The following is a 13073-nucleotide window of genomic DNA, read 5'->3' as shown; positions in this document are numbered from 1 at the left end:
AAACTTGAGATGAAGTGGGAATCTTGAATCTATGGATGCCATGATTTCAAATATTGTGACATAAAGACTCATCTTTCCTCTCTCTCATACAAAGCACAACTAATATTTCAATTTCTAGTTCATTAGAAAAAGCATGCATTAGAAGTAGAAGTTAGCTGCTTCTACCTTGGGCACCCCAGAGGGTGTGGTAAGTTACTCTCCATGTATTTGTAACAATCTCTACATAAAGAATCATTTGGGACCCAAACAACAATGAGAAAGATGATTTCTGGGACTCACTCATATGAATCTGCCTAAAGTGCCCCCTTTTGATTATCAAGCACATTTCAGTGACCAGATCATGCTTGGCACTCTGCGAGGTATGGCAAAGTATCAATCTTTCAATAGAATGGCAGGATCTTTGATCTGGCATTTTAGTCAAGGGGAAAATACACGAAAGAAGAGCAAACATTTGTGATGGCTGGAAAAAGCATAGACAGTTAGATTCTTAAATAACTTCAGTCCTCTTGCGATGAAGAAACAAGAACTAGACTGAACATCTGTAAAGCTTGACGTTAAGCTACCCAAGAATGTCTGTGAGCAGCTTCAGCATGTTTAGGTTGACAGAACAGTAAATCTAGAAGGAATTTTAGTAAAGGACAGTAAGTTTCTGAGAGGGAAGGTGACTTGCTGAAGGCCCCATAGCTCTTTGCTGTCCCTAGGAAGCAGAACAGCACAGTAGGAGAAAGCATGGGACTGGAGAAAGATTACTTGGTCTTAAATCCAATTTCTGCTGGTTAGTAGTTGTATAACCTTGAGAAACTCATTTAACCTCTCTATACCTCACTTTCCTCATCTGAAAAATGGGGACAATAATACACTCATTTCATACAGTTGTTCTATAGATCAAATAATGTAATATATAAATAGATAGTATGTAAGTGTGTGGGACATAATAAATACAGTTATAACAAATAATAAAGTAAAGCTATTATTACTATTCATTCCAGTAGGACAGAAATCCACTCCTACTTCTTCATGTGATACCAAGTATGATGTATCTTATCATACTTGTTTGACCAATTCAGAAAAATTGAATGAGAACCAAGTCCTTCACATGAACAAAAGATGACAGTCAAGTGAAAACTCTGCATCCTAGAGAATATTCTTGAATGGTATAGCATTTTTAGCCTTAAATATTATCCATTAGGGGCACCTGGGTGTTGAGCATCTGCCTTTGGCTCAGGTCGTGATCCCGGGGTCCTAGGATAGTGTTCCTCATCAGGCTCCTTGCAGGGAGGCTACTTCTCCCTCTGGCTATGTCTCTGCTTCTCTCTCTGTGTCTGCATGATAAATAAATTCTTAAGAAATACATTATCAATTAAAGTTGTTATTTAAATAGCAGAGTATTCAGAGTTCTGAACTAAGCATTTGCCTCTAATGGAAAATATCTGTTTCATCCAAAGTGACCCTAGCTTGGGTGTTCTCCCCAGAAGATTCTACTGTATACTGAGGACAGAATAAAGATGTAAATTGAAGCAAATTTATTTGAGATATTATAGATTGGAAGCATAGCTATGTGTGGAAGTGGGTCATGAAAAATGCAATCTCAGCTCTCCCCTTGAACCTGTAGTAATTGATCTCAGAAACGCTGTCGAGTTCCCCGAACTGTAAAGGTATGTAACTTGCTCCCAGAACCTTTAAATCTTCTGAAGGGGAAAAGCTATTGCTACGATTTGTGCTCTAAGTATCCTGTGCCATGGCTTGGAACTGTGAACATCACCCAGCATGCTTCAGAGAGGCAATGATCTGCAGTACATTGTGCCTAGGCTAAATTCTCCTGGGAAATTAAAAATCAGCTGCAACACTGTAATTTAAGGAAAATAGTTCCAGAGGCGCCCAAGAGAAGGGGAAACCATTCACTCATTGAAACAATGATTTGACTATTTTCTTTATTCATATACTCTCTATATATTTTGGGGCATCTACTCTGTGGTAGACACTGTTCTCGGCACTGAGGATAGATGGTGAACACAACAAAGTCCTTCTACTCATACAGGTGACACTCTGTGGGTCAGGCACTGTACTGGGGACACACAAATGAGTGAGCTCCAGCTCTTCTATGCAAGAGTTCAGAATAAAGAAGGAGAGAGGGAGATGGCAAGGAAATGATGTGATTGGGGCATTGGAAATGATTGGGATGGCTAGTGACCTGTGAAAGTCAGTGAGGGTTTCCTAGAGAAAATGGTGTCCCAATGACTTCTCAAGAGTGAAGAGGAGTTCATCAGTGGTCATTCTTTGTCAAGGTCCATAGATGTTAGGAGAAGCTTCAAGTGGCTCAGTGTGGCTGCATGGCCAGGTGGTGAATCTGGAGAGAGATAGGGACCAGATGGTGAAGTCTTGGAAACATTATTATGTAGTTTTATACTTTATCCCAGGACAATTGGCAGCTATTGGTCAATGTCAATCAAGGAATGACATGAGCAGGTTTCAAAAAAATTTTTTTAAGATTTTATTTATTTATTCATAGAGACAGAGATACGGGCAGAGGGTGAAGCAGGCACCATACAGAGAGCCTGACATGGGACTTGATCCCGGGTCTCCAGGATCAGCCCTCAGCTGCAGGCGGCGCTAAACTGCTGCACCACCACCGGGGCTGCCCATGAGCAGGTTTCAATGACAATACAGAGAATGCACCGGAGAAGGGCAGGGTTGGCAGCAGGGGAGCCATTGAGAGAATGTTGCAGGGCTAAACAGACAAGGACTGATGTGACCAAAGACAGTGAAAATAGATGGAAAAAAAATGGGCAGATTTAAGAAATATTCTGGAAGTAATTGTCTGGAACTGGGTGGCAAAGGAAAGAGTGGAATAATAGTGGACTCCCAGGTTTCTAGAATGGGAAACTTCATAGAAGATGACATCAGTCACTAAGAGATGGAGATGGAGGAGCAAATTCAGGATGAGGAACTATGATTAGTTCAGGTTTAAGCATATTGAGTTCATGGTGGATAGAGGACATCTATGTGGGGTTGAGAAGGAGGTCTGGTATGTAGCCTGAAGACTAGGAGAGAGCTATAGACAGAAATTATATTACATGTAAGGTGGCCAAACCACAGGACAAGGTCCTAGAAACACTACACTGAAGTGTTCACAGAAAGAGAGGATAACAGGAGTCAACAAGGCTGAGAGAAAAATCTGGAGTCAGAGAAAGTGAGTGAGAGAATGGGAGAGAGAGGTTTTTTTTTTTTTTTAAGATTTTATTTATTTATTTATGAGAGACACACAGAAAAAGAGGCAGAGACATAGGCAGAGGGAGAGGGAGAAGCAGGCTCCATGCAAGAAGCCTGATGTGGGACTTGATCCCGGGTCTCCGGGATTACACCCTGGGCTGAAGGCCGACGCTTAACTGCTGAGCCACCCAGGCATCCCAGGTGAGAGAGTTCTAAAAAGGATGAAGTCATCAATATCAAATACTGATAGAGTTCACCCATAAAGAGTACGGAGATTTGTCTATGGCATATAGGAACAAAACGATCATTCACTGTAGGGTGACCATCTGTCAGGGTTTGCTTAGAACTGTCCTAGTTTATGGCTATTGTTCCAGCATTATTATTATTATAAGTGCCCCCTCATGTCTAAATTTGGATGGTAAATTATATGATCATCCTGCTCAATTGGTTGTTGGGAGCAGTAAAGAGATATTGCTGTGGGTGTTGGGGTGAAGTGGAAAAGGAGACATGCAACAAGGGAATTTCTGAATGGGTGTGGTAAGCTGCTAGATAGGGAATTTTAATAGCAGATGAACATCAGGCTAGATGGATTTGGAAGTTTCTTCCAATCCCAGGAATAGTTAATAGCATTATTTTCCAATTACCATTCTAAGTCCTTAAAATCAGTGAAAATCAAGACTTTGTTTTACTTCTCATTTTCACATGTTACAGAGCTAAATGCTGTTCTCTTACAAATTATTGTACACAGCCAACATTTGATACACAACATTTCTATTATTTCATTATCTTGAAAATGAATGCCAGTTACCTGAATTGTTCTTAATGTCCCCCCACATCATAGTACAAAACAGAAACGTGCGAGCTGACGGTCTGCCTTAAGAACTAACTGGTAGTTCTAAATTAAACAGAAGAATAATTTTGTCTTCTAAATAATTTCGTATGATGAAACAGTACCAATAATAATTAGGACATGAATAAATATTCTGCCTCTCATTGCTAACACCGTTGACCTAGGAAAGCTAGGAAAGAAAAAATAGATGGCTCCAAGTTCATTTATACCTAGTGAATGGCTCCTGATTTTTGCAACTTCCAGGTTGGACCAAACAGATGTCCAAGAGCATTTATATTTAAAATGAGAAAGATGCAAGTAATATGAGGGCTCCTCTGTATACCATTTAGCTGTAGAAGCCATAAGAGATGGATGAGGAGATTCAGACAATCATTATTATTAGTAAAATGATATATCGGAACAACAGGGAAATTATATAAAATGGGAGGCTTTGTAAGCCTGTATGGATATTGGCACAGCAGGGAGGCATCGAGGGTTTCAAGTCCCTTTGCCTTTCCTATGGAAGAGTAACAAAGGCAAATGATAAAGCCGCTTGTAACATCCACATGTGAGCATCCTTTCTCATCGCTGTTGAATTTGATTATGGAAGATCAGGTTTCCAGCCAAAAGGCGACTGCCCTTCCCCCCTTCCCCCAGCCGCTGTTAGTTCAGTTTTGAATAATTAGGTACCTGTGGGGTTAGGACAGAATGACCTTTAACAGTCTCTTTTTATTGTTAAGATGCAAATGACTGCCTTTTAAAAAGGTGGAGGGGGGGGGGCAGGAGTATTTCTGTGAAAGGTACTTCTGTTTGAGAAAAGAGGCTATCAGAGAGCAATAAATTGTACAGCAGCCATAATTTCTAGGCCTGTGAATAGCCCCATAAAGCATGCTGTAGCAGAGAGGGATCTTTCTCTCTTCTACTGTTTCTTAGAATAATTAATGAAAGAGGAATCTATTACTCATTGACCATACACTATTATGTTAACTGGTCAGTGTGGCTAACAAGTTCCCAAATATATTTCAAATATTTGCATCTTATGCATACAGGCTGTCAACAATTAAATTCTGCCAATTGCATGATTTTAAATATCATTCACCCTTTGCTCTTTGGATACCTAACCTAATCAAACCCACAGCACAATACTGCTTTTCTATCTAGGTTCCAGTTAATTTGCCCAGACTTTGTATCATCACTGTTTTGTCTCTCTTGTGTGCATTTGTTTTGCAGTAAGAAATGGTCTCAGTTTTGCTTCTTTTTTGGATGGCCATCACCACATAAGACCTGAATGTCCTACTGCTCTCCGAGAACAGAAAGAGGACCTTCTATCTGTCTGTTTCAGTGGCAGCTTGGTAGTAAAAAACCCATTGAATGGGCCCCGATCTCAGCAGACCATCAGGTGAATGGGACCAGTCTCCCTTCTTTCAAAATACCAGAAATTAAGCACTTGGAAAGGAGATTTGGCCAAGATGACCCATTTACAGGCTGGACTCAGTCCAGAGACTATAGAGAAAGCTCGCCTGGAACTGAATGAAAACCCAGATGTTTTACATCAGGATATCCAGCAAGTCAGGGACATGATCATCACCAGGCCTGACATTGGATTTTTACGTACAGATGATGCCTTCATCCTGAGATTTCTCCGAGCCAGGAAGTTTCACCAAGCAGATGCCTTTAGACTCCTGGCCCAGTACTTTCAGTACCGCCAGCTAAACCTGGACATGTTCAAAAACTTCAAGGCTGATGATCCTGGCATTAAGAGGGCTCTCATCGACGGGTTCCCTGGAGTGCTGGAAAATCGTGATCACTACGGCAGGAAGATTCTTCTGCTGTTTGCAGCCAATTGGGATCAGAGTAGGTAAATGTAGATAGTGTCTTTACTTGGTTTTTCTTTTTCATAAGCATACTTACTGCATGTTTGGTGCTGTATGGCTTTCATTTTTTAAAAAAATGCAAAAAAATTGTGATTAGTGAGCTTTCATATAAAAAAAAAGTACAGTCCACACAGCCACAAAGGAAGGTTTAAGGCCACAAGATTACTGTCATCAAAAGGCAATTCCAGACTCATGGTGGTAGTTTGGAACAATAGAATCACAGTGTAGGATTGTAAGACACCTTTGAAATCATTATTCTATTCATCAGAGTGGGTCATTTATTTTAATAAAGTTGAAAGCTGGTCTTCTAAAAGAATCATATATTCTGTCTTTCGTGTTCTCATCTTTAACAACCAAAACAACAAAAATGGATTCAGTAGATGGCTTTAAATCAAGTGTTTTCAACATATAAATAATTGCTTGGATCCTCTCCATGATTTTAATATCCTATATTTCTTCTGAGTGCCAGAAATGCATCTCTCTCTGAAAATCCTGTAAGAAACCACAAACTCAATATGTCCCAAACTGAACTCACCATCTTCCCCAACTATATCTGCCTTTCCATCTCTCCAGTCTCTCCAGCCAGAAATCTGAGTGTCATGCTGAACTGCTTCTTGCCTTTGCTCTTCACATCCACTAAATCACCAAATCCCTCCCCTTTCTTCTTAAAACCTCTCAAATCACATCACCTCTCTTTGCTCCCGATGTTCTTGCCTTCGCTTAGGTTCTTATCATTTCTCACTTGAATTTCTACAACAGACTCTTAACTGGCATCCCTGCCTCTGATCTACTCTCTTCCAAGCCATTCTAGTCTACATCATAGCTGGAGTGACCTTTCCAAAATTCTGCGATGTCACTCTGCTGATTAAAATTCTTCAGTGACCTGCAAGGCCTTCAAAGTAAACCTTGTATATTTCCTGCTGTGCTTCATCTTCTGCCCTTCTTGGTCTCTGGTCCAGCCAGAATGTACTATAAGTATTGCCTTAAATAGCTGAAGTTTCCCCGTGCCTCCAAGCCTTTGGACTTGCCTCATCAGGCATTGAAAGGAGAGACCAACCACCTCTTCTCCCAATTCCGATCATCCTGGACACAGTCTGCCAATTGATTCACACTCATCTTTATGCTTCTTCCCTGTAGAGTCTTCATATACCCCTCGACCCAACCCTTCTTAGTTAGGTGCCCTTCCTTTGTTCATATTTCCATTAAAGCATGTCTAATAGGGGTGCTATTGGGGATCCCTGGGTGGCTCAGTGGTTTAATGCCTGCCTTCAGCCCAGGGCGTGATTCTGGAGACCCAGGATTGAGTCCCATGTCGGGCTCCCGGTGCATGGAGCCTGCTTCTCCCTCTGCCTGTGTCTCTGCCTCTCTCTCTCTGTGTCTCTCATGAATAAATAAATAAAATCTTTAAAAAAACCATTGCTATTACAGCTATTATTTTGGAATACTTACCATATACTCTACTGAGCATTTATATTATAAATGTATTTATATTGTCTCATTTAACCCAATGAGAACTTTTCAGGAAAGATATTATTATCCCTATGTTGCATTTGATGACACAAGACTTTGAGAAATTAAGTAACTCACTCAGTGTCACATAACTAGTGAAATATAGACTGGGAGTGGAGCTCCAATAGTCTGACTCAAGAGTAAGTTGTCTTAACCTTATTTTACTGTAATTGTGTGTTTACTTGTATACTCTTTCTTATTCCTCCTCCCAAGATTGCAAGTTCCTTGAGGGTAGGAGACTGTCACTTTCATGTTTATCTCTTTGGCACACAGCACAATATCCAATAGATCCGAATGAGAAAGAATGCATGGATCAATCTCCAAAACCTCACCTGTGACTTTAGTTTTCACAGAAGTATCATCATGGAAGTGTTTATAGTGCCTGGGGAGACATGGGTTTAACTTTAAAATATACACCAAAGAATCCCTCCCCAATATATTAAAAGGAATTTCTAGGGTGGCCCTTTATTCATATCATTCCTCCTCCTCTTAAAAATGATAATATTGTAAGACACCTTAGTAACTACTGGTTGATAAATTGGGGTTGGGCAACTTAATCCTGAAAATGTATTTCAGGGTTTTAACACCATCGGTCTAGAGTTTCATCAACTCTGCACCTGAGCTGGAATGCTTTTCTGTGTTTCTACTCTGTTAACACAAGGTCCCTGCCAAAAAAGAGCCTATTGTGCAATCCACTGTCCTGCAGTTTGCAAACATACAAACGGCTAACTCCCATCTACCGTAGGAGAATTCCTTCTGAGAAACACAAACCATCAACATAGGGCATCAGTCTTAGGCCAGAGAAAACAGCTGTCCTTTTGAGAATGGCACATTAACATTTTGGATTTTGGAATAAGACAATTTTGATAATTCTGAAGAATATCATGCAGACTTCATTTGCGCTTTGCTGTTGTAAGTGTTCTAGAACTTCCATCTGCTAAGACACTAAGTAGTGATTTACACATAAAAAAATACATCATAGCAAAATATCTTATTTTGTATTAGCATTTGGTCCATATGTATCTCAAAATGGGTTAAGAAGTAATAACACATAGTAATAGCAAGTAGACTTGAATCTCCGAGAGAATAATCCAAATGTTTATGATTATGATAACCTTGAACAAGTTATAGGCCTCTGTTCCATAGTTTTCTCAAGTGTAAAATAAGAAGCTCAAGCTAGGTAATCCCTGAGACACCTCAGCTCTAATGGCTCATGAATATGAAGCTCATTGAGCCTGATCCTAGGGATGGATGGAAAGGGATTTTAAAATTCACTTTATAGCTGCCTAATTCACTAGACTTTTTGAAGTAACTCTCTCTCTCTCTCTCTTCCTCCCACCCTCGCCCAACCCACAAAGGCTGGGTCTATTTGAGGCATTTTTTTCAAACTATACAGAACTATTCATTCCAAATATTTTGATTTCAACAAGAAGGTAAATGCTCAGGCTATCCATTGACAGCCAAGGATCATTAGAAGCAAACAAACCTCAGTGTGAACCCAGGTGCTGTCATGTGCTTTCCTGGTTATATGACCTGGGACAAGCAACCTCTCTGAGACTCAGTTTTCTCATCTGTAAGGTAGAGATGATAGAGACGTCTATCTAATAATGCAGTTGGGAGGATCAAATGGAAAAATGCACTTAAGGAACACAACTCATTGTTTGGCACATGGTAAGCACTCAATAAATATTAGCCTCTAGTATTAATATTAATATCATAAAACATCCCACTATAAAAATAATCGAGCACAGACAGTAGAGAGACAAAGCTAGAAACAAGAGTACAATACTTGAAAATGGAAATGGGCCAGTGGGTCTGGTCTGCCTGCTTGTCCGTCCTAAGTACTTCTTTGTTTCTCCTTAAATATGTTCCCTGTCACACAAACCCAGCCTAAATGGGGCCCGAAAGGCCTAGAAAAAATGGCACAGCTTTGCAAAATGATTACTTCACTCTCATTGGGCACCTAAGATGACTGGGAAGTGATTTGCATGTCTCATATGAAAGGTTTACTGAGATTAAAATGGTTATTAATATTTATTAAAACTATGTAAATCTCATTCATCTACACTCAGACACCGTGAACAAAAGCGCAGAACGGTGAGTGGTAGGGAGAGCTGTCCTCCAGAGGTACACAGGGGGCTCTGTCTGCCTGGGTCTGGTGTGCCAACTGAAGTGCAGGAGCGCTGGGCTCCCCGAGCATAAACTGGCCTCCTCCAGAAATTGGGCCTCAGCGGAGAGCTATGTGGTTTCTGTATTTCCTGAAGTTACCAGGCTGAATTAAAATGAGTTAGATGAAATCAGCACTCACAGTTATTCATAAAACAAAGCAGGCACTTTTCCGGTCAGCAGAGTTGACGTTTCAGCTCACCTGCTTGGTATATAATGGAGACGTATTAGGGGGACACCATTGCTCAATGAGCCCTTTGATCTTTCTCACCTAAACTCAGTTTGCCCCTGAAGATCTGATAAAAAAAGAAATCCATTTCTTGTTTCTTTCTGGTTCCCATACTTGTACTTGGTCATACAGCCTAATATGGCCATGAATGTCCTCCCCTCAGAGAGGGAAGAGTGAGCAAAAAGGAGCACATCTGTTTTTCTTGGATTTGACTAAGCTAAGAGTTAAGCTTGGTCAAGTTATTTTACTTTCTGGAGTCTCCATTTCATTAAGTGGAAATGGGTATAATATCTGGCATGTGGAGCTGTGGCAAGGATTAACCCCAATTGCCCTACTTGATGGTGTCCAAGAGGTGGAATAGAACAGAAACTCTGAAGCCAAACAGCCAGTTTCATATCCCAGCTGCCTCCTAACCAGCCATGTGATTCTGCACAAGTTGCTTAAATTTCTATTATCCTGTTTCTCATCTGTAAAGTGAGGGTGATGATGATCATAGGTTAATACTAGTTGGTGTTCAACAAAAGGCAATTGTTTCTTAAGAAAAAAAAAAAAAAAAAACTCCAATCAGGCAAATATCTAGGATACTGGATCACAAGATGTACTTTCTAAATCCAAATGACAGGATTTGAACCATTACCAACTTTCCTCCACCTGGAAAAGTATAAGAAATGCAATGGAGACCCCAAGTTGCCATGCTTCAAAGTGCTCTAGGGTAGCTCAGTTGTGGCTGGGTGGCTCTGAGAAATTACCTGGTCTTAGTGTCCCTCCCTACAGTGTTTATTACATCCTCAGGCTACAAGAAAGGTGTTTGAGAAGGAGGATCCAGATAATAAAAGCCCTACAATAGACTACAATAGTATCCTTTAGTGCTATGTGTAGACCAGCTGGCCCCCAACTACTTAAATGGGGGGAAAAACAATTGGAAATGCACTGAAAGTCATAATAGATAAAATGACACTGGACATGCTTTTGTCAGTGTATTGTTTGTGTCTCACAGTTTAAAAGCTCAGAAATTAGCAATCAGGTTGAAAATTAGTTGGTTCTTTCAGGAAGCTGGGGCATCCAAAGGAACAGCTGAGTTAGGGCAACTTAGTAAAGTGAGAAGGGGGCTGATGGACGATTTGATTACTACCTACAAGTATACAGTTATTACAAGAAGGCCATGAATTTTTTTAAAACATTTTATTTATTTATTCATGAGAGACACAGAGAGAGAGAGAGAGAGAGGGGCAGAGACACAGGCAGAGGGAGAAGCAGGCTCCCTGTGGGGAGCTTGATGTGGGACTTGATCCCAGGACCCCGGGATCATGACCTGAGCCAAAGGTAGACACTCAACCACTGAGCACCCAGGTGCCCCACGAAGCCCATGAATCTTGTGGGCTCTTTTTCCCCACTATACAGAACAAAGCCAAAGGTTTGGATAGGAATGCAAGCAACTAGATGGAAAGTTAAGGAGTTTGAGCCAAGACTTCAGACCCAGGTCAGCACAAGAGTTTCTGACTGAGGCATTTTTTTGCTGTTTAAAATTTAAGGGGGGAATCAAAGCACTCAGTAATCAAAATAAATAATTTTGTCCAAAGACATTTTAAAATCAAAGTTAATGCAAAAAAATCCATGATGAACAAAATGTCAAAATTTTAAAGAAGGCAGGATAAGACCTTTGATTTTTTTTTCTTGTGCCTTGGGCTCCAATATGGTTCAGCCAAGCACCTCTTGGGCCAATCAGATTTCAAAAGAGAAAAGACTTAGCTTGGCTCCTGGTCGATTGTATTAAGTACACAACACTGGATATCTATATACTACAACAGTTGCACAGAACCTTATGGTTCACAAGCATTTCCATGTACATTCTCTGATTTAATGTTCATTAACCATTTGAGGAGTATCACTAAGGGACAGATGACAAAGAAGAGGTTTGAGGAGGAGAAGATACTTTCTAATCAAGGAACTAAATGACTCATCAATGGGAAAACTTAGGCTCAGAGCTTCTAATTCCAAGCTCCAGAGACATCTGGAGCCAATTGCTCAGCCCCTGAGTGATTAGATATTTCAGAACATCCACAGAGCTTCTGAAAAGCTGTGAGTGGATTTCCTGGTCGTGGATGCATGCGTGGATGAGTGCAATGAGTCACAGTGGATAGGATCTGAGATTTAGGGGCAGTGATTCCTATAAGGGGCATAATGGGTATTTAGAGCTGCTCAAAATGCATAGGGCTGACGACCATTGTGGAATGTTTAGCATCCCCTCTCCCAGGCACTGTGGCAATTGAAAAGGCCACCTTCACATTTCCAAAGCCCTTATGGGAGCTGGAGTCCACTTTGAGAACCCCTGATGAGGAGTGTCTCGAAATGTCCTAATGCCAATGTCAATAACTATCCTTTGTTAAGCACCTTTGTGCCAAGTGTTTTACATATATATATATATATTTTTTTTTTCCAATCCTTACCACAGACCCACAAAGATCTACACGGTGTATAGGTAATACATAACAAAGATGGAATTCTTCCCTGTTTTGTCTGAACAGAAAGGCTATGCTTTTTCACTAAGCCCTAGCTTTGGCCTCATTCCTACTGAACTTGAGTTTCCAAAGTCTCTTACAATCAAACTCTGAATCACTGGTATGTTGCTAAATAGTAGTGTGGCTCCAGAGTCCAAATTCAAGATTTTTCACACCTTCTCCTCAGCTCCCTCTTCTTGCCAAGAGGCACTGGGAGGCTCAGGGTATACAGTAAGCCATTCCTTGTGCATGCATCCTAAGGGGACTCAGGCAATGAAGAATGTGCCTGAGTACAGTGCTGTGTACTGAGTACAGTGTTGTGTACTGCAAGGGCAGCTGAAAAGTAGCTGATTGCAAGGGCAGACTGGTGGCTCAGCAGTTTAGCACCACCTTTAGCCCAGGGCATGATCCTGGAGACCTGGGATCGAGTCCCACTTTGGGTTCCCTGCACGGAGCCTGCTTCTTCTCCCTCTGCCTGTGTCTCTGCCTCTCTCTCTCTCTCCCTCTCTCTCTCTCTTTCTGTGTCTCTCATGAATAAATAAATAAATAATCCTTTTTTAAAAAAAGAAGGTGACTGCAAGAGAAGTTGAAATGATTCTGGAGGCTCAACGTCAAGGGCCTGCCTAGTTCCCTAGTATGTAGGAAGAAAGAAAGCAGAGAAGGACTTACTACTTCAGTTTGAGCAAATTCAACAGCAGCTGGGGTGCTGACCAATAGACCAGACTTGTTGTTCTTCTGTGTAATGAACCCAGCCTCAT

General features: G+C 40.9%; 1 protein-coding gene across 1 annotated transcript in view; it reads left to right on the top strand.

Annotated features, from left to right (window-relative positions):
• Nucleotides 1-13073, top strand: part of CLVS1 (clavesin 1) — a 173972-nt gene that overhangs the window by 7325 nt on the left and 153574 nt on the right. Inside the window, exon 2 of the mRNA XM_026011919.2 lies at nucleotides 5270-5897. Within this exon, the coding sequence (XP_025867704.1) occupies nucleotides 5443-5897 (455 nt within the window). The 5' untranslated portion in view covers nucleotides 5270-5442. The remainder of the gene's footprint in view (nucleotides 1-5269; nucleotides 5898-13073) is intronic.

Source organism: Vulpes vulpes, chromosome 13 (assembly GCF_048418805.1).
Source record: "Vulpes vulpes isolate BD-2025 chromosome 13, VulVul3, whole genome shotgun sequence".
Taxonomy (NCBI): Eukaryota; Metazoa; Chordata; class Mammalia; order Carnivora; family Canidae; genus Vulpes; species Vulpes vulpes.
The sequence above is the reverse complement of the archived record's forward strand: the minus strand, read 5'-3'. Positions and strand labels throughout refer to the sequence as shown.